The 25,498-nt window shown below is 45.4% G+C and overlaps 1 protein-coding gene across 1 annotated transcript; it reads right to left on the reverse strand.

The window, feature by feature from the left end:
• Positions 1-49: 49 nt before the first annotated feature.
• Positions 50-21,820, reverse strand: Nid2 (nidogen 2). Its single transcript, XM_035453084.1, has 14 exons — positions 21,762-21,820; positions 20,771-20,952; positions 20,139-20,267; positions 19,049-19,192; positions 13,808-13,927; positions 12,755-12,988; positions 8,801-9,022; positions 8,131-8,300; positions 6,064-6,193; positions 5,446-5,617; positions 3,306-3,463; positions 2,103-2,226; positions 833-945; positions 50-688 (listed from the first exon to the last, which is right to left on the reverse strand). The coding sequence occupies exons 1-14, from the start codon at positions 21,818-21,820 to the stop codon at positions 678-680; spliced, it is 1,968 nt and encodes a 655-aa protein (XP_035308975.1). The 3' UTR covers positions 50-677.
• Between the last annotated feature and the right edge of the window lie 3,678 nt (positions 21,821-25,498).

Raw genomic sequence — 25,498 nt, forward strand, 5'->3', positions numbered from 1 at the left:
GTTAGAGATTCACCCCAACCCGTAACTTCGTCATGAAGACAATATAGATCTTTACACCACAAGAAAACTTTAAAATATTTTATTGGAGTTACATAGAAAATTTAAGAACTGCTACATCTTTGGTGTTTTACATGGAGTACTTGTGGATGCCTCTGTAGAGGCACTTAGGGGATCATTCTAGCACCTTTAATATAAATAAGGTCTGAGGACTTCTGCTGGAAGTATAAATAGGCTGGATCATACCGGTGAACTGCATAATCTTCTGTTACAGGGTTCTTAGTGGACTGTAGGAATCAATTTTCATAACCAGTCATGTGTTTTACTTTTCTTGGCCAGGTAGAATCCATGGCAAAAATCGGATTTAGTGTGTTAAGCTCTAGTTGGTTCTCTGGTGAATGAATTTGGTCTTTTAAATAAATGTTTACAAAAAGTTGCTTTAATAAGCAATGATTGAAATTCTTTTTTAAACTTCTGATAACCTTTGTTTTTAAAAATACAGTAGTAATGATTGAGGTATACAATTCACAAATATACTTAGTCTCACAGCACTGAAAATGCTCATCTTGTGTGCCCAGAGCTCATATCGGCCAATTCCTTTTTCACTGCCTTTGCCTTTGTAGTAATTGTTCTTAGGTCAAGATTCTTGTAAACTTGAAATTCTCCTATATATTTTATGTTCATTTTCTTCCTGAGGGAGTGGACAGCAAAGAACATTTCATTAGTTAAGCCACATAGTAAGGAAAGCAGTGCTGGCTGTTACCACAGCCCTTCCCCCAACCCCTCTCCATCTGCTGGACCAAAGAAGCATCCTGATGTACGATGATGGACTTACCTGTTGGACAGTAGGGGTAGACTACAGTGATCCCATAGAGGTGAGACCGCTGCTCAGGGAGATACTCGTCAATAAACTGGCCACTGTCTTTATTCACTGATATAACGCCATCCCTAGGAAGAGAAGGAGAGGCAATCATGGCTTGTCAGTCATGTTTACAGCAGACAACAATTTGGCAGTTTTCTATATACATAAAAAAATTCAGCTAAATGAGTTTTGATTCAGCTTGTCTAACACCAGTGATTCTGGACATAGCTCCCACACCAGTGTCACCTGGGAACTTACAAGAAATGCAAATACTGCTTCCCCTCCCTGGCCCTTCTAAGTCAAAACCCCAACAGCATACAGAATGTATTTTATTCAACATTTTGTAGCCATAAAAGCTATTGGTTAAATCAGTTCCCAATGCTGGCTATGGTGGGGGAGGGGGGGAAGGGGGCTAAAGTCCACACTTAGATCGCATGTGAAAATTGTGATCCTCCTGCCTCTGCCTCCTTCCGCAAATCCTACCGTCGTGCGCTACCACAACCAGCCTCATGTGAAAATTGTAAGGAGAGGAGGAAAAGGACTCAAGATACACAACTTTGTTTTGTTTTTAAGTCTTCTAAGCTCAGAGCTAAAATATTTTTCAGTAGCTAAGGTAGACATTTGATGTGTTTTTGTTTTTTAAGACAGGGTTTCTTTTGTTTTTGTTTTGTTTTGTTTGTTTTGAGACAGGGTTTCTCTGTGTAGCTTTGGAGCCTATTCTGGCACTCGCTCTGGAGACCAGGCTGGCCTCGAACTCAAGAGATCCGCCTGCCTCTGCCTCCTGAGTGCTGGGATTAAAGGTGTGCACCACCAACTCCCAGCTTAAGACAGAGTTTCTATATGTATTAGCCCTGGCTGTCCTGGAACTCAGTAGACCAAGCATTCACCCGAGTGCTGGGATTAAAGGCGTGCATCACCGTGCCCAGTTTGTTGATGTAATTTTTTAAAAAGGAAAATTTAAAACTTCATACCACTTAAGTGTTCATTCTCTAAATAGATTTAAATTAATGCTTCTTTTTAAGTAGAATATGCTTCAACTTATATGCTGCCTGCAAGCCACACCAGTAAACTTCAGGGTGAAGCGGAAGGATGACTTAAGATGACCCTTGAATAGTGGTGTCTACTGAAGGACAGGCAGACAGAAAGCTCAACAGGGCTTCCTAACTAAAGTTGCTGACTGATGAAACACAGCACGCCCTCCAGCACCAGCTGCCCTTCCACGCTCCTTCAGAGTGGGGCTCACCTCCGCCAGTCTGTATGGTAGAAGTGATCTGCGTAGCTGACGATGCTGAAGGGGTAATTGAGGTGATTTTGGATGACACGTCGTCCAGTTCCGTCAGGAAGTGTACACTCCAGTTTCTTGGTTCCTTTTAAGATATCCAAGGGGGAAAATGATGGGCCAGTTAAAGTCCCCAAGGGAAATAGAGGCAGAATTTAAAACTGGGGTATTTTCCACCCATTGCTGTCCACATTAGCAACTGTAAATCTTGCCCTGTGACTCACCCCCACCTGGATTTGAGTAGAGATTCAAACTTAAATCCTTTTATGGACGAAACAATGTAATCTATTGGAATCTTGCACTTTCTTCCCAAGGGGGGCATCAAAGATAAGCATTTTTACTATTTTAAGCCTGCATTTATACGTTGAAAACATAATATCCAAATTGACCAACTACTTACATATTTATAAATTCTACATATAAGAAAATGAAAATAGTAGTGGGTATTTTTAATATGGAAGCACTTTCAATGTTTGAAAAAAGAATTCAAGAATTTTCATGTTCCAGATTCCTTTTTTTGTTGTTTGTTTTCGAGACAGGGTTTCTCTGTGTAGCTTTGGACCTGTCCTGGTGCTCACTCTGTAGACCAGACTTGGCCTCAAACTTACATATTTGCTTGCCTCTGCCTCCCAAGTGCTGGGATTAAAGGCGTGCATCCACTTCCACCCAGCTGTTCGCAGACTTCTTATGAAGAAGTCTAAATTCCATGTTCAGGAAATTCAAGAACTTTCTTATTTTCTTTAATAGAATGAGATACATAGTGTCTTTGAGTTTTTCTAGTAATGCATAGCATACCACAAAATAGGAGAATAGGAGGCCATTCTCTCACAGGACTTGTCAAAAGATCACAGCACACAAAGTGATAAAATCTTACAGAGTTAAACTGTGATAATGGCCCAGAAGGTAGACCGATCTTAGTTCATTTACATGTCAACAGTCAACAGTAGCTAATACTTCCAGGTGTTCACCACAGGGTAAGGGGGCAGGACAGACATACTAGAGTCAGACTCCCCTTTGAACCCCAGATAATTCAGGGTAAGAGTCACTGCAAAGTGATCTTTTAAAGCTTACAATCTAGTAAGTATGCTCTGTGCTAACAGATGGGAAAATCCCCATGGTGCTCCCACTGCTGTAAGGAAGGCACCGTTCTCCATGTCCCAGTATTACCTGCATCAGCCCAGCACAGCAGTTTGGAGAAGGGGTCAAAGGTTAACCCATTGGGTAATCCAATATCTTTGTTGATCAGAATTCTTCTGTTTTCTCCATCTAAAGATGATGCTTCAATTTTAGGAGCTTCTCTATTCCAGTCTGTCCAGTACAAGTTGCTGTGGATAAATGTATATTATTATGAACAGTTGTGCAGGGTTTGTGGATATAGCTTAGTATATACAAGCCCCTAGACTAAATCTTCAGTACCTGTTCCCCTCACACCCCAAAAGTATAGCCATACAGCAGCTTAGGATATGCAACAGCTACACTGGCCACCACTGATGGCTACTTCTATCTACAGCCTTAATCTCCTTGAGTTATCTGAGTTTAGTGTCTTGTTCCTGGTGAACAGTATGGTGAAGTCAGAATGTCACTTGGCTTATGTCAGGTGCCGTCTCTTACTCTGCAGGGGAAGCTAGATTCTACACTGCAAGCTACCCTATGAAGAGATTCATGTGCCCCAACAGCTGGCAAAGGCATGAGCCTGCCAGCAGTCCATGTGAGAATTTAGAGGGATCCTCTCAGCCAAGCCTTGATCATGGTGGCCTGACCTGTGCCTAGGTTGTGTCTTCTTGACATAACCAACGGCACTTGTGTAGCCTCACCCAGATACCTTATTCACAGTTACTAAATGTTGTCTTGAGCTGCCAAGGCTTTCTGACAACTACAGCTGTGTGGGGCATCATTATCAACTGTCCCAATCCTTGCCTCTGAGACACTTGATGCAGTTGCCCAGAAACCCTTAATTTATTGGAATCTTGAACTGGATCTTGGGCCTTGAATCTAAAGAAATATATTTGCTATGGAAACTCTCATGGTAGAAACTATAGGACCTGTTATGAAGAACTGGGTGGAATTAGAGGAATAAAGGGAGAGTTTCTTGAAATAATACCCAAGTGTTGCAGGGGACCCTTAGTTGTCCTATGCAAAAGAAAACAGTATCTCGTTAAAATCTGCAAAAATCAAAATACTAAAACTTCCATGAAGGCTAAAGATACTGGTCAGTTGAACCCAGAGAACCACAGCAAAAGGGAGAGAAGTATGAGTCTCCTCTGCTGTGGACATCATTGCTTATAGGCAGCAGTAAGAGTCGGTGTTCGAAGGTTGAGATCCAAACAGTGAGTGGCATCGTTGGAGATGAGCAGCTAAGCCTCCGAGAAGTTGTGACGACTTAGTTACACATATTACACCTACCCTGGTGTCCAGTTGGCCGTTTTTAACATTTTTCCTCTAGAATCTAAATGCTGGAGCATGATGACTGAACAAGGTGCATTGTTCAGTTCCTGCCCTTTCAGACTAAGCCCCAGGTACTATCAAGAGGGGCCCTAGGAGTCAGTCAGTCCTGCAGATAACGTTCCTTCATGTGTAAAGTCCAAATCACCCTGGAGGCTTTCTTAAGGGCTTCTCTATAGTTTGTTTGATGGAAGCCGCATGTCAATAATCCCAGGGACCCCTGCCCAGGCCTGTACTCCGCAAGTGACAGCCTTAGTAGTTGTCACGAGAGGGAATATTTTTATCTGGATTTTGTACATCCCCATCCTTGAATTAAAATGCTGCTCTGGCTGTAACAAGGCTTTCTCAAGGTGCTGCTGAAGGAAGGAAGCCACTCCCTTCTCTGTATCCATCATTTTCCAGGTTCCAGGTAGCCCCTGGATCCTGCAAAATACATCACATCCCAGGCTCCACACCACATCCTAAATTAGTGCTCTTATTTGCATGCCATTCTACTTCTGGCCTCATACAGTGCAAGCTCCTTAAAAACACAAGACCCTTGCTGGGCAGTAGTAGCACACACCTTTAATCCAGGCACTTAGGAGGCAGAGACAGATGGATCACAGTTGAGTTTGAGGCCAGCCTTGTCTATATAGTGAGTTTCAGGACAGCTAGCACCGTTACACAAACCCTGTCTCATAAAACCAAAAAAAGACCCTGCTTTTGCCTACAAGGATGCCTGATAAACAGCCTCAGGCATAATATCCAGTAACTTAGTATATTTGAGTTTTTATTCTGAGCTGCACTTTCCCATGCCATATATAAGAGCCAGGGCCTCCAAAACAGACCTACAGGTGAAATGAGAGAACAAAGGAAGCCAGCTAACCCTCGGATTGGATCCACAGTGATGGCTCGTGGGTTCACCAGATCTGTGTGAAAGAGGACCTTCCGCTCGGAGCCATCCAGCCCTGACCGCTCTATTTTATCCAGGCCACTATCTGTCCAGTACATTGTTCGACGGAAGTGGTCGATGGCAAGTCCTTCAGGACTTATCAGACCTGGAAGTAAAGGCAGGAGAGAGCATCAGCAGGGTGTGAAAGGTGAACTTCAGGACTGTATCTAAACAGCTTACAGAATCCAAAGCATAACAGTCTAAGTTCCCAAAACTTCTGTTGCCTTTCCAATCATATCTGGTCTCTTTTGTACTAGAGCCTTATGCCCTGGTGGCTCCTCGCATCCATGGTACTCGGGATAGGCAATGTAGATGGCCAGACCCTGAATTCTTACTGCAACCCACTTCTTTTGAGGACAGTTCATCCCCTCCTAGAATCACCGTTCTGCTTCTCCCATATAAATGCATCTGTTAACAGAGGGGCAAGGCCTGTACAGTTCAAAATAGTTTGACCTTCCCCTTTAGATAAAAACAGGAGAAACCAGGATCAAAAAGGCCAATGACAGTAAAATAAAATGCATTGCCAAGTATCCACAGAATGAAGCTGCTGACCTGACATAATGATGGTCTCGGGTTCTGCTCCTGCTTCCAAGCTGGCACGGCTGATCGTCCGACCGGCAACATCTGTCCAGTAAACCATCCTCTCCAGGCAGTCATAGTCAATCCCCACAACTATGGAGCCCTTTGAGAACCAATCATGAAATCAGAAGAATTAGTATTCCTTGAATCGCCAACACTTAAGTCCATGGCTATACCACGCTACTGTGAGCTCTACTTTGGTGGTGCGGGGCAGTGGAGTCCAGTGGTTAAGACAGGTAGGCAATAACTCCTCCCTAAGGTCAAAGCCAGGCTCAGCCACTTAACCTCTATGCAACACTTCAAACAGTAAAACGTTTATGTCCTCCGACGGATGAGAGGATCATCTCCTCCAAGTTCTTAATACTTATGGTGCAAGAAATGAATGCTTCCAAGTGTTAGTGGCATTTTCTCAAAGAGCCTTTCTAAAATCTGAAAAAACATGCCAACAAAGCTTCCCCTTTTGGGTGAATAGATTAAAATCCTCTCTGACCTGAGGTGCAGTCACCTCTGCCTCTTAATATAAGCATTCAGCTGTGTGCTACAGAAGAAAGCCCATAATTTAACAGTTTGAGCAACTGTGGTTACCCGGCCTTTGACTAGCGTAGTCCCCCATCCCCCTTCCTTCCTACTGAGTCTTACTGAAAACCCCAAATCTGGGATGTTTTTGCTTCAGCTCCACGCAGGACTGGCTTCTTTCCATTTCTAACCCAGATTCCTGCTGTGAGAACCCCCAGCAGACATGAGAATCAATAGAGGCCACACCAGTCCTTGCCTTGCCTAGTAAAGCCTCCTGGGGCTTGGCTTGCCTTGTGCCTGAAGCAGCAGTCACCAGGAGACACTGTATGAAACAGAATTTGGCTCCCGAAGAAAAGCTGGCATTTATATGGGGGGATCTAAGGTCTCAGTACTTTTATTTGAAAATCAAAATTAAAAGGCCCTCTATCCGAGTCAAGAGTACACATTCATGTAGGTGGCAATGAGCCCAGGGACTCATCTCATGGGCTTCATAAATTAAGCTTCTTGGTGTGACAGTCACATTTTAGGTAAATTGCCCTAAAGTGTGCTTGTAATTCATGTCCCCTTTCTCCCTCAGTTCCACTATAACCATCTCCACCCTGCCCACCAGACATGCTCAGAAATGCAATCAAGCCATCTGGTGTGGCTAGAATACAAGCTAGTTATCATGAATAAACTTCTAAAGCAGTACACTCCTAAAGACCGGGAGTGGGGATGGAGCCTTGAATCTTAAAAAGAAGAAAAAGACAATCTTTTATCAAACACTGGCTGCTTTAAAGCTTTCTTGGAGTCAAATAGTAGTTCATTAACAGAAGTAAATATAGAGAACCCTGCTCTGTGTGAAAAGTCTGCTCAGTGCACAGGGGAAACAGGGTCAGACCAGCTTCCATGGTAGATGTCAATGCCTCTCTTCTCCCCACTCTAGAAAGGAAATCCCTCCTTCCACATGGAGGGGGTGTCTAGCTAGCTCAGGAGGTAAGCTCACCCTCAAGGGGGCTACAACAGCAGTGCACACTCCCCAAAGCCACTATGGAAAAGGAAGAAGGCTAGGAAAAAGGAGCACCAAAGTGACATAACCAAAATGAAAAGGGACAGGCTGACAAGCGGTCCTGGGTGGATTTCCACCCCAGTGTCTCAAATGACCATAGAGATCACCTGTTTTCTGGACTGCCAAGATGTCTATAACCTGAACAGAACCCCCAGGAACTCGAGTCAACAATGTTCTTCCCATAAACACCCAACATCTCTGTCCATCTGAACTTCATGAGCCCTCAGGAGAGAGTGGCTAGAATGGGTCAGGCATGACTTCCAGCAACTAATCCCCATTAAGCAGACTGCAGCCCAGATGGAAGCCAGATTTCCCCGCACTGCACCTCCCTACTCTGAGGCACCAGGCTGAGGCCTTCTGAAAACCACAAAGCACAGCCCCTCCACACAGACAATCCCATCAACCTAGCATGCAGGCCCACCCTCATCCCAAGCCCCATGCTCCTCATGCAGTCCAGCCTCTGGAAATCTAGTTACATGCAGTGACAGCAGAGTCTTGGCTGCATCCTTCTGAAGCCTGCTGCCATTGAGAGGCAAGTGGCCAATCTGCTGGCCCTGGGCATAGAGCAGGAAGGTGCCCACAGAGGGAGGCGTCACATCAGGGCGGGGTGTGGGCCGGACCGTGGGTGGAGCAACCGTGGGGATACCTGTTTGTGGAAACAAGGACAGGTGGGGAGAGGAAGAAAAGTTACTTTTGCACATGAGAACCTCCAAAACGATCTGTTTTTTTCACTGAACAGATATTCTGGTTTCTAAGTTTTTTCAAAGATTATTTAAATTGCTGACAGTACTCAGGACATAAAGACAACACAACAAAACCCTCCTATCAAAGTGGAGGGTTTTTGTTGTTGTTTTTGGAGAGCCAAAGGCTTACTGGGGCCCCAGGGTGGCATTGTCCCCTTTTGCCCAGGGCTGGGGAGGCAGAATGATCACACACTGACCTGAGATCAGCTGTCCTGCTAGAGGAAAAGCCAACATTAAATGCAGATTGTGTTCCTGAGACATTTTGATGATACATCAATCCAGCATATCATAAGGTGACTCTATTCAGACTTACTTGGTAATCCTTTTCCTCCCCACCCGAAGCAAAATCCCTACAGAAAGTCCTCAGTGGCACAGAGGAGAGCGTAGGCTGTTCCATGCTTACATGCAGGCTTGGTGCCTGGCTTCGAGCGAGTGCCCTTCAGTTCTCTGCCGTCCTTGTCCACACACCAACAGAAGTCACTGTTCCCATGGCACTGCAGGGGTATGAAGCGGCCCAGGTCGTCACACTGGGGTACATACTGGTCATCCCTGGGTGTGCCCCCATAGTGTTCCAGAAGACTTTCCCTCCAGCGTTCACAGACAGTCCGAGGCCTCTGGGTAGGCTCTAAGATGGGGAAACAAACCCTTAGATGGCCAACCAAGATCAGTACAGCTCCAGGTCCCAACCCCTGACCTCTTGGCTTTGGGCATGCCCCTGGACACTGGGCCAGGGAGGCGCATGTATTCTCCCAAGTTCTCTGTGAAATCACCCTGATGTTCCTTGATGTTCCCATCTCCCAAGGCCAGGAGGACCTGCCACAGGGGCCCAGCAACATCAGAAAAGAACAAGGAGACAAGCTCATCAGTATACCTCCCTCAGGCCAGTGAAGATGCATGTGCACGATGACAGAACACTGTACAGACTCTTTGAAGACTCAGTGATGAATTGACACTTAAAAACAACTATTCTTTCCCACTTGTTTCAAGTGCTTGGACCTGTTGCTGTAAGATCCATCTCTGGGCTGGCCTACTGGCCTATCCAGTTTCAAGAAAACCACAGCCATCACATTGCTGAACTATTTCAGAGCTGAACCTTTCCTCCAAGCTCTAGCTTTCTGCCACAGTGCTGTTGTGTTTTCTCCTATACCCCAGAACCCCCATCCTTCTCCTATCCACAGAGTTATGGTTCACACCACGATTAAAGAAAGCCCTGCTGCCTTCTGTCATATGCCAGTTCCCTGCCAGGCTGCTGCCCCAGGGCATGGGGGCTCTGCCTTGTGCATTGTGCTTGTATCTACCATAGCTCCACTTGTTGAAATTACTTGCTCACTGAGACTGGGCTACCCTCAGGGCATAACTAGAGGCATTTCTGGTTCTGTCTTAATCCCTGCAACTCAAAGCCTATGGTCTGCAGAATCACACAGCCAATTATCTCCTTGCCACCACCGTCTGGATGCACAATTGAACTTCAGCACAAGAGTAAGCGCTGGGCTGCTGATTTTTCTGAAACTGGCTCCTCGTGCCCTAGTTCCATTACATTGCACCTGCATTTCCAATTGCTTAGACACAATCACCTGCACACCTCTCTCTCACACCTCACATCAAGTCAAAAAAATCATCAATTTTTACCTCCAAATACATTCCGACTAGAAGTGGACATAGTGGTGCATGGCTTTAATCCCAGCACCCAGGACACAGAGGCAGGCGGATCTCTGTGAGTTGAAGGCCAGCCTGTTCTGCATAGTGAGTTCCAGGACAGCCAGAGCTATGTAGTGAGTCCTGTCTCAAAAAAAAAAAAAAAAAACAAAACAAAAAAAAACCCCAAACAACAACAGAAACCCATTCAGACTATCTTGACTTCTTGCCACTTCTCCCTCGTGTGTCTCCCTGGTCACAGACATCTCACACTGAGACCACAGCAACAGCCTTCTGGCTGGCTTTCCTGTTTCCACCTTCCCCCCCACCAAATCAATGTACACTCAGCCAGCAGCCACAGTGGTGCATTTAAACCCAGGGCATCATCTCACTGGGACCATGGCAACAGCCTTTTGGCTGGCTTTTCTGTTCCCATCTTCCCATGCCTTCACACCACCAAACCAGTGTACCCTCAGCCAGCAGCCACAGTGGTGCATTTAAAACCCAGGACATCTTAGTCTCTTCTTCTGCTCAACACCCTTCAGACACTTCAAAGAACAAAGCTGGAGGCATCACAGCAGGGCTGCAGAGGGACTGGTCCTCTGAGAAGGTGGGAAGATACAATAAAGTCCCCAATCTCAGCAAGCCCATTCAAGACTCCCATCTTGGAAAGTGGCTGCCCCCGCCCCCCTGCTATGACCCACAGGAAGCAAAGGAGACAAAGGCAAAATAGCAAGACTCCAATCTGCTCAGCCCCATGTGTTCAAGGACCAGGAGAGGGGGCTGCTCCTGCCTTACCATCTACTTCACAGTGGGTTGTGCTGGGAGAAGCCACCAACATACCCACTCCATACTGAACGCCCCCTAAAGCCACACTTGTTTCTGGGGACCATGCAACATGCCTATGTGTCTGCATGGATGCAAGCACACAGCAAGTCAACTGTGTCTGGGATCACTCAGGTGGGCACACTTGCCTCCCCTACTGCTTTAAGCAATGCCATCCAACCCTGGGCTGGCTTCTTTCCTGCTTCTGGTTGATTAAGGGTTCAGTCTCCTCTCATTGACCTGATTATGCAAATGAGAATAGTCTGAGATGGCAGACAGAGCCTCAAAGTGCCAGAGAATCCTGCACAAAAGAATGTGCCCTTATTTTAGTCATTAACATCTCAGCCTGAGTCACTATCCTTAACACATGTTTGTTTTAATCAAATTAATAGAATGCCAAGCCATCCCTCCAAGGCTCCAACTAACCACTGACTTCCAGACCTCTGACAGAGAGCTGAGGCTTTCAAGAGCAGCCAGGACAGAAACAGGATTTCTCTAGGAACCCCAGATTTTAAGGCCTGCAGAGTCTTGTTCATAAATAATCACACACACACACACACACACACACACACACACACACACACACACACACACACACACACACACAGAGAGAGAGAGAGCAGATCAATGTGGATCAATTTATTACCAGTTTACCTGTATGAATCCTTCAATTTGTTTAGTGAGAATTTTGTACAACATATTTTGATCATATTCACCCTCCCTCCTCCAACTCTTTCCAGATCCATGCCCTAATTTTATGAACATAATCTTAGAAACACTAAAGTCCATGGCCATGTTATGAATGTTATACAATCACAACTGTTGGAAATTGCCCAGCTCTATTCCCCTCACACATTAAAGGCCAAGATAAGTGATTCTGCACATTTTTAAATTTTTTTTTATTTTATAATTTTAGAAGTGTCTCTTTGGCTACTAACTCCCAGATCAGGAAGTATTCCAGCTAAAGCAGCTGCATGTGTTGCCCATTCGTGAATAATTCAGCAAGGGACTGGAAAGCTGCCTGGTGTAAGCTGCCTGCTGCTCACACTGCCAGTGAGACTCTGCCCATCATGCTCCAAAACCTCGGCAGGAGGAAGACAGATGATAACGGCTATGTTTGCCACGAACACCTCAGATCAGATGGATGGCTTCCTATACTTCCTAAGAAGACAGCTGTGCACAGAAGGGCTTCCCATCACCCTGTTGGATGGGTGACATTGGGTTAAAAGGAAACTCAATGGATCCATTCTGAGTTTCAAACCTATTTTTTCTGTTAACATTAGCACAGCCTTCAAATTGCTTTTTACAGGGAAGTGACACGGTTACCTAGGAAGCAGCGGTAGATAAAGCATTACACTGGCAAAGTTCTTTAGCTCTCTCATGCCTCTCACAGTGGATCAGAGCCTGATACAGCCACTCAACTTTCAGTCACCATTCACCAAGGATCTATGCACCTGGAATCCAATGCATACAGGATCCTGCATGTCGAGTATGTATCTAGATGTCCTATGACATTAACACGCACATGGGTGTGCCTGTATCGGCCAAGTGTTCTTTGGAGGAAAAAGCTATGAAAATATAGCAGCCAGTCAGACCCGAGTCTACACAGTCAGAGCTGTGTTATAAATCACCCCACTAGCCAGGTGATGGTGGCGCACACCTTTAATCCCAGCACTCAGGAGGCAGAGGCAGATGGATCTGAGTTCCAGGACAGCCTGGTACACAGAGTGAGATCCACAACAGTCAAGACTATACAGAGAAACACTGTCTTGAAAAACAAAAACTAAACCAAACCAAGCAACAAAAACAACAACAAAATCACCCCACTGCTAGAGACATTCTATTCTTTGACTCCAGGCCAGAGCTGGCACAAAGTCTTCAGGACAAGGGGGCTCACCTGAAGGTGGTCCACAGTGAGGCGGGGTAGAGCCAGGTGGAGTCTGGGTCCCAGGGACTTCATGGCCATTCTGGTCCACACACCAACAGAAGCCAGTGCTGCCGTGACACTGCAGTGACACGAAGTTGCCCTGATCATCACACTGGGGGATGTGGATCCGTGACCCGGGGTGGGCATGCTGTGCCTGGGCATAGCGCTGCTGGTATTCACAGGGCTTCAGTCCTGAGACAGAATCTTCCAGAATCGTGGTTGAGAGAAACAATGGGAAAATAAAAGGTAAATTACTTATTTCACAACCCATTCACAATAACCAGTCCCCATTAACTCAGTATAGTAAGTCTTCTGTACTGAGAATTTCTTCCCTACAACTGGAAGCCAGCATGACATGGAGAAATAGCAAGACACTAACATTTTAGGGTCCTAATTTCTTATTTTAGCTTTGCTACCATCTGCCTAACTGTCCCTAATTCCCTCCATTTTCCTTGTACATTACTAGAAGAATATAAATGTAAGCTAGCCCAATTTGTTCCTCAGCCCTTAGGAGCCAATTGCTATCTGGGAAAACTGAAGAATAACCAATGGCATCTGCCTAACATTTTGGAGACTTCAGAGTGGACAATTTAAATTTAACTCCACACATTCTTTGGGACCCAGAGTTTACATGGGAGAAGTTCAGATTCATGGCAGCCACACTGCTGTACGTTGGCCAAGTTCCCCCAAAGCAGTCACAACGAGTATTGACTACTGGCTCATTGGTGCATGAGGCTCCTACTTAATGAGCTCCTCAATAGTTTATTCAAACACACTGAAAACTGATCACTAGGATGGTGAACCAGAGAAGCCACAGTGTAAAAGACAGACACTAAGAAGTTCACATACCAATGTGAGCAGTCAGTAGACATCAGGAGGCTACTGAGAAGAATCTAGAGCTTGGAAAATCCCGCCCCTCTCCCCCCGGCCCTCAGACCAGTTTCCATCAAGAGAGGGCTTGGAAGAAAATAATAGGCAGGAGGTAGGAGATCCTTGCACTTAAGCAGGTCTTCCATCACTTACCAGATGTGCAGTGAAACCCGTCCCCGTGAAACCCAGGCTGGCATCGACAGGAGAAGGACCCAGGGGTATTGTAGCAGGTAGCTGCCTCGTGACATCTGTTTTCCACACATTCATCAACATCTACAGAGGTCAGGGACGGGGCACAGAGGTGAGGGAAGGAAGGAAGACCATGACTTCACCACAAACAGCTGTTCGACTGACCACATGTTCTCAGTGCACATGGCTCAACAAGTTATCAACTTGAGAACATCCCTGGGTCTGAACGAAGAGATGCTAATATCAAATGGTAAGTGTAACAGGAAAAGAAAAAAAAACAAAAAACCCACATTCTAGCTAGTTTTATGTCAACCTGACACAAGCTAGAGTCATCCGAGAGAAGGGAGCTTCAACTGAGAAAATGCTTCCATAAGATCATGCTGTGGGACCTTTTCTTAATTAGTGATCAATGGGGGGGGTGCCTATTATGGTGGGGTCACCTCTGGACTGGTGGTTCTGGGTTCTATAAGAAAGCAGGCTGAGTAAGCCATGAGCAGCAGCACAATCTCCATGGCCTCTGCATCAGCTCCGGCCTCCAGATTCCTGCCTTACTGGAGTTCCTGTTCCCACTGCTTTTAATAATGAACTGATATATGGAACTATGAGTGAAATAAAACCCTTTACTCCCCAAGTTGCTTTTGGTCATAGTGTTTCATCACAGTAATAGTAACCTTAACTAAGACAAAAAACGAACCCAGGAACATGTGTGTTAACAAGTAAGATGAATGGTCAGAGTAGAAATCTAACTTGTGGGTACCCAGAGAAAAAAATACCCTGCTGTGTACTTCTGAGCATCTTTAGAAGTTATTTCCTTCCAACTACTAACCTTTAGACTGCAAATCATTAATTTCCTGTCAGTGATGTTACCAAAGATAAATATAGGTAACAATAGTTTGCCCTTCTTTGTTTGGCCCCAGCTCCCTTTATATTCTTGTACAGGAGTCAGATGAAGTCCCAAACACATCTTCAGTTCAGAAGGACCTTCCTTCATTCAGCCTTGCCTAATCAAATTGCTGTCTAAATCCTAATTAGAACCTACCTTACCTTTTCACTTAGACAAAGAAAAGAATGTTATCAGGACTTTCGAAATAACACAAACAGCTCAGGCCCCTGCACTCTGCACGTGCTTCCCTGAAGAGTTCATACTCAAAACTCCAAAATTCCACAGCTTGAACAAAAGCCAATTAATATGCCTTTTTATTCCACTTATTAAAATTGACCCACACCATAAACCTCTTCCCCCAACCCCACACTCAAAAGACCCCCCAAGAAACTCTTGTGAGTGGAACTGCTAAAGCTGATGCCAGGGGATGAGGTAAGTTCTAAGAGGACAGGAAATTCTCCAGAGAAAAAAGGGGAAAACAAAAGGTACAGGTCAGACCAAAAACAAAAGAAAGCCTGAGTCACATCCACAATAACAACTAGAACTGTTTTGGATGTGTGAGTAGAAAAAAACCTGTGCTGGCAATGGCATGATGCCTAGAAAAGAAGGTGCTGCGTCCATGGCAAGCACATACCAGCTTGGAAAGTGGAAATTTGTAACTAGGGGTTAGATCTGAATGGGCAGGGATCTGAGAGAGACTTCACTGAGCCTCCAGGCAGCCCACATTCTCCAGGGGCTCCTCTCACAGCTCAGCTGTTTTCTCGGTTGGCAGCCCACTGCGCCTCATACACAGGCGTTCTGTTCCCTGGACAGGAATCCCTTACACTCACCTAGTGAGCAGTATGCCTATCCTTTGCCTTTGGAGAACACAGTGCCTTTGAGTCCAAAACCTCCGAAATGCTCAGTGAGATCAAACTTAATTCCACCCAGATCGCTCTCCCTGGACAAGCAGCTGGCTTCTTCTGGTTACCTTCGCCTCCCAAGATTAAGAAAGACGTTATCTAAACAGCATCCTAGATAGAAACTCAGTTACTATCTTTATCTGGGTAGCATAGTCCATCTCTTCAAAGGCCAGCTCCAGGGCACAGCTGAGTGGGGAGCTGGCTGGGCCTAAAGGGGCTATAAAACTGACTGCAGAGCCAAAGCTATAAAAATGAACATTCAGCCAAACTCAGGAAATTCAAGCTATGGCAGAACATACCCTAGAAATACTTCCAGTAGGGACAGGAACCCCAAGCAATGGCAGGAAGCAGGAATTCCTGATATACACAGCCTATTGCTGGACCCCAGGGAGTCCCTTCTTATGGCTATTTTTTAACTCCAGAGGGGAATCCCCAAGGTTGCCAAACCTCAGGCATTATCAAAACCCTGACCAAACCTGAAAACTGCCGTTTCCCCTTGCTGCTGTTGTCCTCTTTGTGAATGCCATGGTTATGGCAAACAGCAGCTGTCAGGAAAAAGCCCTTGAAAAAGTTCAACACTTCACACCTGAGGAATCCCTGGCCCCCAAACTGGAGAATTGTAGACGCCCAGAATTGCAATCCAACTCCTTCTTAGAGGGCCTCAATGATGGACAGCTAGAGGCCAGTCAGCAGCTCCAGGGCCCTAGTGCAGAGCTGGCTTCTGCCTCTCCTTAGGAGCACAAACACCATGGGGTTTGCGGAAATGAGAGCTCATTTCCTAGGACAGCAAGTGTCCAGACAGAAGATGGGGAAGGACTCTGGCCTCTTCTCAAAGCAGGAGCTCTCTTTCTAATTAACACTGATAGGAGGTCACCAGTAACAACTGACCAGTGGGAGGTATGTTCATGGGCTGCTGGAGGACTGGGGTCAGCACAGAGGGGTCAGACAGCCTTGTCACAAAGGCAACAGAACAGAAGGCACTCAATTCCAGCACAGCCAACACCTCCACTATTCATCCAGTAAACTCAAGAACCTGTATGCTTTGGGCTTTGAAATTCCTTCCTGTCCTCATTCTGAACAGCAAAAGCTGGAAGCAAATTCAACCACTGAATGATGCACTTGCTTTCTGACCCAGTGTTTTAATTCTGGTGCCGATTAACCTCTGTACTACCCAGAGTGCTATGCTTTGATCCATATGCCCTTGCTGTCTCTCTGGTCCCTAACTGTCCCGTCACACATAAATGTCTGCTGTCTGTGTCTGTGTGGCACATGGTGATCTTCCTCAGAACCTGTAAGTGTAATAATAAAATAAACACTGTTGCTTCTATGTCCACACCCTCTTCTCCATGCTTTTACCCAGCATCTCCGAGCACACCCACCTGACTAACGTCTGCACCACTCATCTGCCTTCTGAGCAAAGATAGAACAGACCCTCTACCCTGGCTTCCTCAACCCACAGTTGAAACTCCTCAAAACAATCTGTTCTTCCTGCAAAGTCACCAGATTCCTAATAACAGCATGCCTGGGAACTATCCAGCTCACACTAGTACAGGACTGAAACCACCCCACATGGAGGGACAATGGAGAAGACTTCACTCTTTTGAACCAAAGCCTCCTGCTAGTGACTCAAACCAGACTGAGAACCCAAATCCAAGTGCAGCCTTTCCAGAACGGCTGGTTCTCAACAAACTGTGGCTGGTGGAAAACCCACCATTCCCTTTTCTCTGATGGAGTAAAAACTATGTGCACCTCAAGATTGCACAGTCTCCACAAGACAGAGCCTCTTGGCAAGGATCCTTTACTCAGAGACATAATAAACACCTCTGTATATGAACGCATACACAATCTAACACGTAGTTTTATTCTGCAAACCACTTTCATGATTAGCGTAGACTAACTTATGTAAAATCTTTAGGAAAACAATTCTCCCAACTGAAGCCTGGAAGGCTACCACACACTACAGGCTGTGACTGTGTTAGGGAGCCTCCAAGATGGTTCTCAATGACCCCCGTCTCATAATATGCCGAATCTCAAAGAGATCTTATGTTAGATCATAACAAATACAGTAAAACAACATTGCTAGCATCTTTGAGATGATGACTTCCATCTTGCTGGCAGGCTTTAAAAAAGCAAGCTGGTTTGTGACTCACACAGCCTTGTCTCATGAGTCTCCCGGAACTAAGGCTCTGTGTCTAACAGTCCTGGCACCTGTTCATAGTAAGTGGTGAAGGCTTCAAGCGACCCTTGTCTTCAGCCTCACTAGGGATCCTAAGCCATTGCATCTACTGAATCATTCCCAGACTCCTGACCCATGGGGAACAGACAGGCTTTATGGGATTATTTAAAGATCAGACCCACACTCAATAGTATGAATGTCTAGGAACCTGAAGAATGCATCAATATAAAGGTTATTCAAGGAAGCTACATGAACTAAATTATCTCAGTTATTGTGAAAGGAAACAGCAAGAGAATAAAGGGTGGAAAGCATCTGGAATGGGAAAGGGCCTGCTTTAGAAATAAAAATCTAAAAGAGCACAACACACCTGGGCCTTCCAAGGTAATGCGTTAGGACAACCTTGCAGCTCCCTGGGGCTTCATGTCCTAAACCGCATGCTCCTTCACCCCCAAACCCTGTTTTAGTTCACTTTTTCCTGTTGCTGAGATAAAACACTATAACCAAAAGCAATTTAGGGAAGAGTTTATTTCATGGCTTACACATCCAAACCACAATCACTGAGGGCAGTCACAGAATCTCAAACAGGAACTGAAGCAGAAACCCTAAGGATCAATGCTGCTGACTGGCTTGCTCTCTAGCTCATTCTCTGGCTCAATCTGGCTCACTCTCTGGCTCAAGATTAGCTAGCCAGCTTGCACAGTCCAGTAGACTGGGCCCTTCTACACCAATTAGGGATCAAGAAAATGTCCCACACCTAAATCTGATCTAGGCAGTTCCCCAGTTAGGCTCTCAATTCTCAGATAACTTAAGAGGTTATGATGAGACAACAATAAGAACTGCCACATATGGTGACACACCCCTAGATCCCTGAGGCAGAGGCAGGTGGATCTCTTTGCGTTCAAGGCCAGCCAGGGCTACACAGGGAGACCAGACCCTGTCTCACCAGATGTTTGATGAGGGTAGGAGAACTTAGAAAACAAAACACAGTTATCAGACTTCCAGTCTACACTAGCTCCAAGGAACACAAGGTCTCAAGCTGGCTCCAACACTCCAGGACAACCACGGGTGTTCACCAGGCCAGTGCCAGGAAACCACCCTTGGGCTCTTTCTGACTCTAAAGATGCCAGCTCTCTTTTGGCAACCCCAAGGCTGTGAGTCACAGGAGGGGAGAGGCTGTGTCTCTATGAGGATGTATACCTAAAGGGACCAAGCAGAGTCCCCAAGACTTACCCATAGGTACTCACCAAAACACTGATGCCCCGTGCCAACAAAGCCTGGCAGGCAAGCACAGCTGAATGAGCTGCCTCCATGGTGAATACACTCGGCCTGCCCCTCAGGAGCACAAGTGTGACTGCCATCAAGGCAAGGGTTGGAAGGTGGAGCGATCACTGAAAAGAAAGTGAAAGTGTCCCAGACTTGAAACCTGTGTGTGGGTCTTTCGCTTCACAGCCTCACCCACAGACTAATATTATCAGCAGACCTTCGGATCTTAAGGAATGCAGGGTCTCAGGCCCTGTCCCAGTCAGAATCTCAACTTTACCAAGATTCATAGCTCAAGCGTCATATCCATAGTAGAGTTGAGACATACTAGTGTGTGTGTGTGTGTGTGTGTGTGTGTGTGTGTGTGTGTGTGTGTGTGTGTGTGTGTTTAAAATATTAGGCATGTCAATAAGTCATCAAAACAGATCCTGGTTGTAGTTTGTAATTCCTCAGAGTGTTGTACACATGTGCGCGTGCACACACCACACACAGAGAGAGTTCCTACTACCATTGCTACTTTGTCATTTTACTAGAGATTAGAATGTGTAATTCTCTATTATCAGCTCCATCAGTGGGATCAATCTGGAATTCTAGGTCTTTTGGATCCATTCTTCAGTTTGAAGTTAGTTTTAGAACCCTATTGTGGATGGGGTCTTTGGCTCCTCGAATGAGACAGGCACCTTCAACATGAATTCTTTATGGAGTCCCAGTTGAGAACATCCCCCAGTAACTCAATGTAACATGTAATGGGACAGGACTAAAGTGCAGCAGAGGGTTAAATCAGTACACTTTAAGAAAGCCACACAGTCGGGTGATGGTGGTGCACACCTTTAGTTCCCAGCGCTCGGGAAGCAGAGATAGGAGGATCTCTGAGTTTGAGGCCAGTCTGGTCTACAAAGCTAGTTCCAGGACAGGATCCAAAGCTACAGAGAAACCCTGCCTCAAAAAAAACAAAAAAGAACTAAGGAAAGCCACATATCAGAGCTTCCTATGCAGTAGGTATACACATAAGTTAATTCCAAGGTAGGATTCAGCATCCTTCTAGCTAAAGGGAAAAAAGATTTTGATACTCACAGATACAAGTGTGCTGGTCATCTGCAAATTCATAGCCACTGCGGCACCCACATTTGTAACTTCCTGGCATGTTGATACACACAGAATTGGGGCCACAGTGATGGAAGCCAGTAGCACATTCATTGACATCTGAGCAAAATTGAGAACAGAAAAGCACTGATGAAACAGAGGGTTCCAGAAACAGGAGATCTAACACATCAATTTTCCCACCACTATGATGCTTCCCTGGGACTAATAGAAACCGTGGAAATACGAGTTTTGGACACTGGGCAAAATTCCAAGTTGCAGTTCATCAAAAATAAGGAAATACATTTTCATATCTTTCCAGTGAAGCCACAGGCAGATACTTTTGAATACTTTAGGAATTCTTTAAAAAGTAAAGAATCAGATTTTCAAAAGACGGTTTCTTTCTATAGCCCTAACCCCAAATACCCATCTCTAATCTGTCTTCTCAAACCTAACCAGACTCTGCCTCAGCTTTCATATAACTGTGTCCAGATATACAGAGGCTAAAACTGTTGCTTGGCGAAAACCACAAAGACCACAAGTACTTGTCCTCCCCAGACTGAAGTGCACAGACAGCAAGGTGAAAACAAGGGCTACATGACAGAAACAGACAGTATGTCTCTTACCCGCACAGCTCCGGCCATCTCCATGGAAGCCAGGGGCGCACTCACAGGTGTAATCCACACCTGTACCTGGGCGGCACCTTGCTGTTGTGTCACAGGTGTGGCTCCCATCATAGCAAGGGTTCACTGGTGCAGGGGCTGAGTCCACTGTGTATGTGTGGGAAACAGAAGAGGGCACAGAGTGACTGCCACAGGAGAATATGAGGAAAAGGGAGACAGGAGTCCTTGCTATGTTATGAATTCAAAGCTAAGGTGATTACAATCATCCAAAGGTTAATTTCAACAGCTTCCTGGGCCTAATCTGTAGAACAGGGTTCTGGCTTTCAGGAAGTTTGCCTTCTGGGTAAGAAAGCATCTAGCATCTCCTGGAACTCTCAAAATAACTGAGCTACACTGTTGTCCCCATAAGAAAAGTGAGCAAGACATGGGATAAATTACTTGAAAACAGAGTCAGCGAGTGTGTTAGCAAAGACTCAACCTCCCACTTCAAACTCACCATTTCTGTGGGTTAAATCTGACTTAAGACCTCACAGGGTCTCAGGCTCTGTCCCAGTCAGAATCTCAATTGTAGCATGATTCCTAGCTCAGGGGTTCATATGTGTGTTATAGTTGAGAAGTGTTGGTATGTTGGTTGCTTAAAATATTAGGCATGACAGGAAGGCATCCAAACAGACCTTGGAAAAAGCTTTTAATGCCCCAGATTACTGCATAAACCACACACACACACACACACACACACACACACACACACACACACACACACACACACACACACAGAGTTTCGACTACCATTGCTACTTCATTATCTTACTGGAGATTGGAGTGATTGTCTTATCAGCTAGCTCTATCAGAGGATAAATTTGAAATTCTAAGTCTTTTTTGAAAAAGAAATTAAAAATATATTATTATAGGTAATTGTGTGTCCACTTGTCAGAGGACAGCTTTGTGGAGTATGTTCACTCCTTCCACACTTACATGGGTTGCAGGGACTGACCTCTGGTCACTGAGCTTATGCTGGTTAGATTTTGTCCACTTGACATACTCCAAGGTCATTGGGGAAAAGGGAACCTCAACTGAGAAAATGCCTCCATCAGACTGGCCTGTAGGGAAGTCTGTGGAGCATTTTCTTGATTAATGATTGATGTAAGGAGGCCCAGCTGACAGTGGGTGGCATCAGCCCTGGGCAGGTGGTCTTGGTTTGTAAAAGAAAACAAACTAAGCAGCCAAGAGGAAGAAGCCAGTAAGCAACACACCTGCCTCCATGGCCTATGCTTCGGCTCCTGCCTCTGGCTCCTACCTTGAGTTCCTACCCTGACTTCCCTGCATGATGGACTATAATCTACAAAGTGAAGTAAACCTTTTTCCTCCTTAGATTGCTTTCAGTCAACACAGTGTTTATCACAGCACTAGTAAGTAAACTAGTACATAAGCTCCTTTACCCACTGAGCCATCTTTCTGGCCCTCAAAACTTGCTTTGTAAAGATACAAACAAATAATAGAAAAGGCCGTCCAGTGCCTACATTTTCTTTTTCAAGACAGGGTTTCTCTGTAGCTTTGGAGCCTATACTAGAACTCATGCTGTAGACCAGGCTGTTCTTGAACTCACAGACATCCTCGTGCCTCTGCCTCTGCCTTCTGAGCGCTAGGATTAAAGGTGTGTGCCAAGACCACCCCGCAGTACCTACACTTCTTATATTTGTGTTGTGAGCCTAGCCTTCAATGGCTGAGCCATCTCTCAAGCTCCCTACACATCTTAATCTCGTGGATGTACTTCTAAATGACTCGTAGTGTGTGTCCTACAGGTCGTAGTTGACACTCCTTGAGCATCCCCTTCCAGGAAGTACTCTGGAACCCTTTATATCCAACCCATTACATCTACATGATTATACGGGCAGACTGCAGCAACAGCCTATGAAAGCCAAGCAACCTGCCCACAGTTACAGTCAGAAGTAGATAGAGTCAGAATACGATAAAAATCCAAATGGCCCCAGGCAAGGGCCCAGCCAGAGGAACCTCAAAAGTTATCTATCTAGGCCAAAAGCATAGACACCAGGGACAAGGTTCAGATGCTCAGTGGCTCCCTTCTGATTCTTCAGTGCAAAATACAAATAAAATGGTTTACATCTGCTGGATTTGCTTTTTAAAATGCAAGGTTGGTGTTCCCAATGGTAAGGCTTGGTCGTCCCAAGGGACAGTTTCCTCCTTCCTCCTCAATGGGACAGCTTTGTCCTCATTTGAGGTGTTTGCTTTGCCTCAGTCTGTGGAATTGTAATCTTAGACACAGATGACTTCAAGAGCACCATCTACACCTGTCTGACTACACTTTGGCTATCCCAATACTCCATGCAAAGCATAGTAACTAGGCCTCTGCCTCTTAAGTCTGTGTCAGAACCCTTCTTGGTGGGCAGGTTGGTACACCCTAAATGTAAACTGCTCAACAGGTCTCTCACTGTTAGAAGCATCTGCAGACACACTTTGGCAGGACCTCTGCCTGCACTTAGCACCAGGATTCCCTGTCACTTCTATCTCACTCATGACTCCCCAGCCACCTTCTGTAGCTGGGACTTGTCGTCAGTTACAGCTGACGACAGTACTTGTTTCTGCTGCCTGTTTTGGGGCTGAGCTTCCTTCCAGGCCTTCCGAGATTATCTCCCCAGAACTTTCACCTTCCTGCTGCCCAAGTTAGATTCCTCTGGTTTTCTCGAACAGTCTGCTGTAAACTGAGGTGCCTTGACTGAGATGTCTTCACTCTCTGGTAAACCCCTCCCCATCACTCTATAAGAAACAGCAAGGTATATTTCTATGGCAGAACATTCATTATCAATTCCCCCACTGGGACCTGACTATGAGGCTGGCTATGGGTTTGTCCTCAGTTCACCTCAATGTTGGCAGAGGTAAGAGAATCTCTGCTAAACAAAATAGCGGGACAGCCATCCTGGGAATGCCTCCTTCTGGACTTCTTGGCCAAGGGAGGAAAACCCAAGCTCAGGGAAGTGGCACTCAATTACCTCCGGCATGTGGACAGAGCCAGGGTCACATCCTCACTGAAGGTCCCATGTAAGACAAGAAGCCCACTCTCCCTACAATTATTTCCTCATTTTAGACTATCTTCCAAAGGGAATAATCATCTTCAAAATGCTTTAATTTTTAAATACTTAACCTTCTTATGCAGCCCTTTCCAACATCAAACTTTCACCACAGTGCATTCCAGGAAAGATTAATAAGTGTGCATGTACATCAGAGCTTATCTTCTTGCTAGACATTAAAACAAGAATTTTAGAAGCAGAGGTGACCTGCGCTCTTATGCTACTAATCTTACATCAACATAAATATGGCCATAATTACATGATACTGATTTAACAGGCAATGCAGTTATAGAGCCAGTAATATAATTTAGAATCCAGTGCAAAGGGAAAATGCAGAGCCCATCATTAAGAAAAAGGACAAAAATTTAGACAAAAACTTAATAATAAGCTATTTCAGTGAGCCCTTTTGCACACAACCACTAAGTGTAGTAGCTTCCAGTAACATCTTGAGAAAACATTCCTAAAACCTCTTCACTATTCATAAATTCTAAGCTTGCTAGCTCTGTCCTCTTGTAGTAAAAGTCAAGGACAGCCATGTTCTTCTTAAGCCATTTCATATTTCACCCACTCACACTAGTGACTCTCTGACAGAGGCGCTGGAACCCAAAAACTCAGGAAGGGAAGGACAGCTTCCTTAAAGGGGCCATCATTGAATGGCTGGATTCACTGATGCAAATTCAATGGCCCTCTCCCACACATCTCTCTACAGACGCCTAGCAAGGAAGGGTGGCAGCATGCCTGGGTCCTGTCCTGTGACACCACCACAAACATAGAAGGACCAGACAACTGTGGCTGGGGGGCAGCAAGGGCCACAGGCTTCTCTTTCTCGCTGGAAAATCACACTAACTGTATCTGCTCATATTGCTGCCAGGTTATGTGGCTTAGCATGCCTTCCAGCCGATGGCAGGCCCTCTGGAAAAGCCTAAGACTTCACATGCTCCCGTACAGTGACAGGGGAAGGAGGGGCTTACTTCTGGGGTCTTGTGTGTGTTTTTCTATTGTTCTGAATGGTACCTCTGTGGGTAAGGTTGGTTCAGTCACAAAAGGTTAAAACCTACACTCACATGCAATCTGTACTATGAGGCTGTTGTGAAACTGACAGAGCCCACGTGGTCCAGTTGTTCTACGTGGGGCAAGTTGTACTGTGCAGGACAAGTGTGGGCTCTGTGCCCAGAGCCAGGGTTCAAGTCCGAGCCTGCCGCTTACCAGCTGCATTTATGACGGTTTTACTCAACATCTCAAGTTTTACATCTATAAAGGCATGATAACAATACTCCTGATGAGTAGAGGTTGCTACTGGGATTAGATGAGTTAATTAATGTAAGGTACTCAGAACAGTGTTTGCAATATACATTGCTATTTATTAAATATTATTTGGGTGGGAAGGCAGCTCATAAAACTAGCTAGCAACTGGTACTTTTTGCTTCTTGCTCTCATTTGGGAAGAAGAGATCCAAAGATAAACTGCTTTCCTAAATGATTCCATGGGACCCTATGGCATTGTGCTTCATCCTCTAATGCAGTGGCTCTCAACCTTGCTGAAGCTGCGACCCTTTAATACAGTTCTTCATATCATAAAATTATTTTGTTATTACTTCATAACTATAATCTCACTTCTGTTATGAACCGTACTATAAATATCTGGT

This window comes from Cricetulus griseus (assembly GCF_003668045.3).
Source record: "Cricetulus griseus strain 17A/GY chromosome 1 unlocalized genomic scaffold, alternate assembly CriGri-PICRH-1.0 chr1_1, whole genome shotgun sequence".
Lineage (NCBI taxonomy): Eukaryota > Metazoa > Chordata > Mammalia > Rodentia > Cricetidae > Cricetulus > Cricetulus griseus.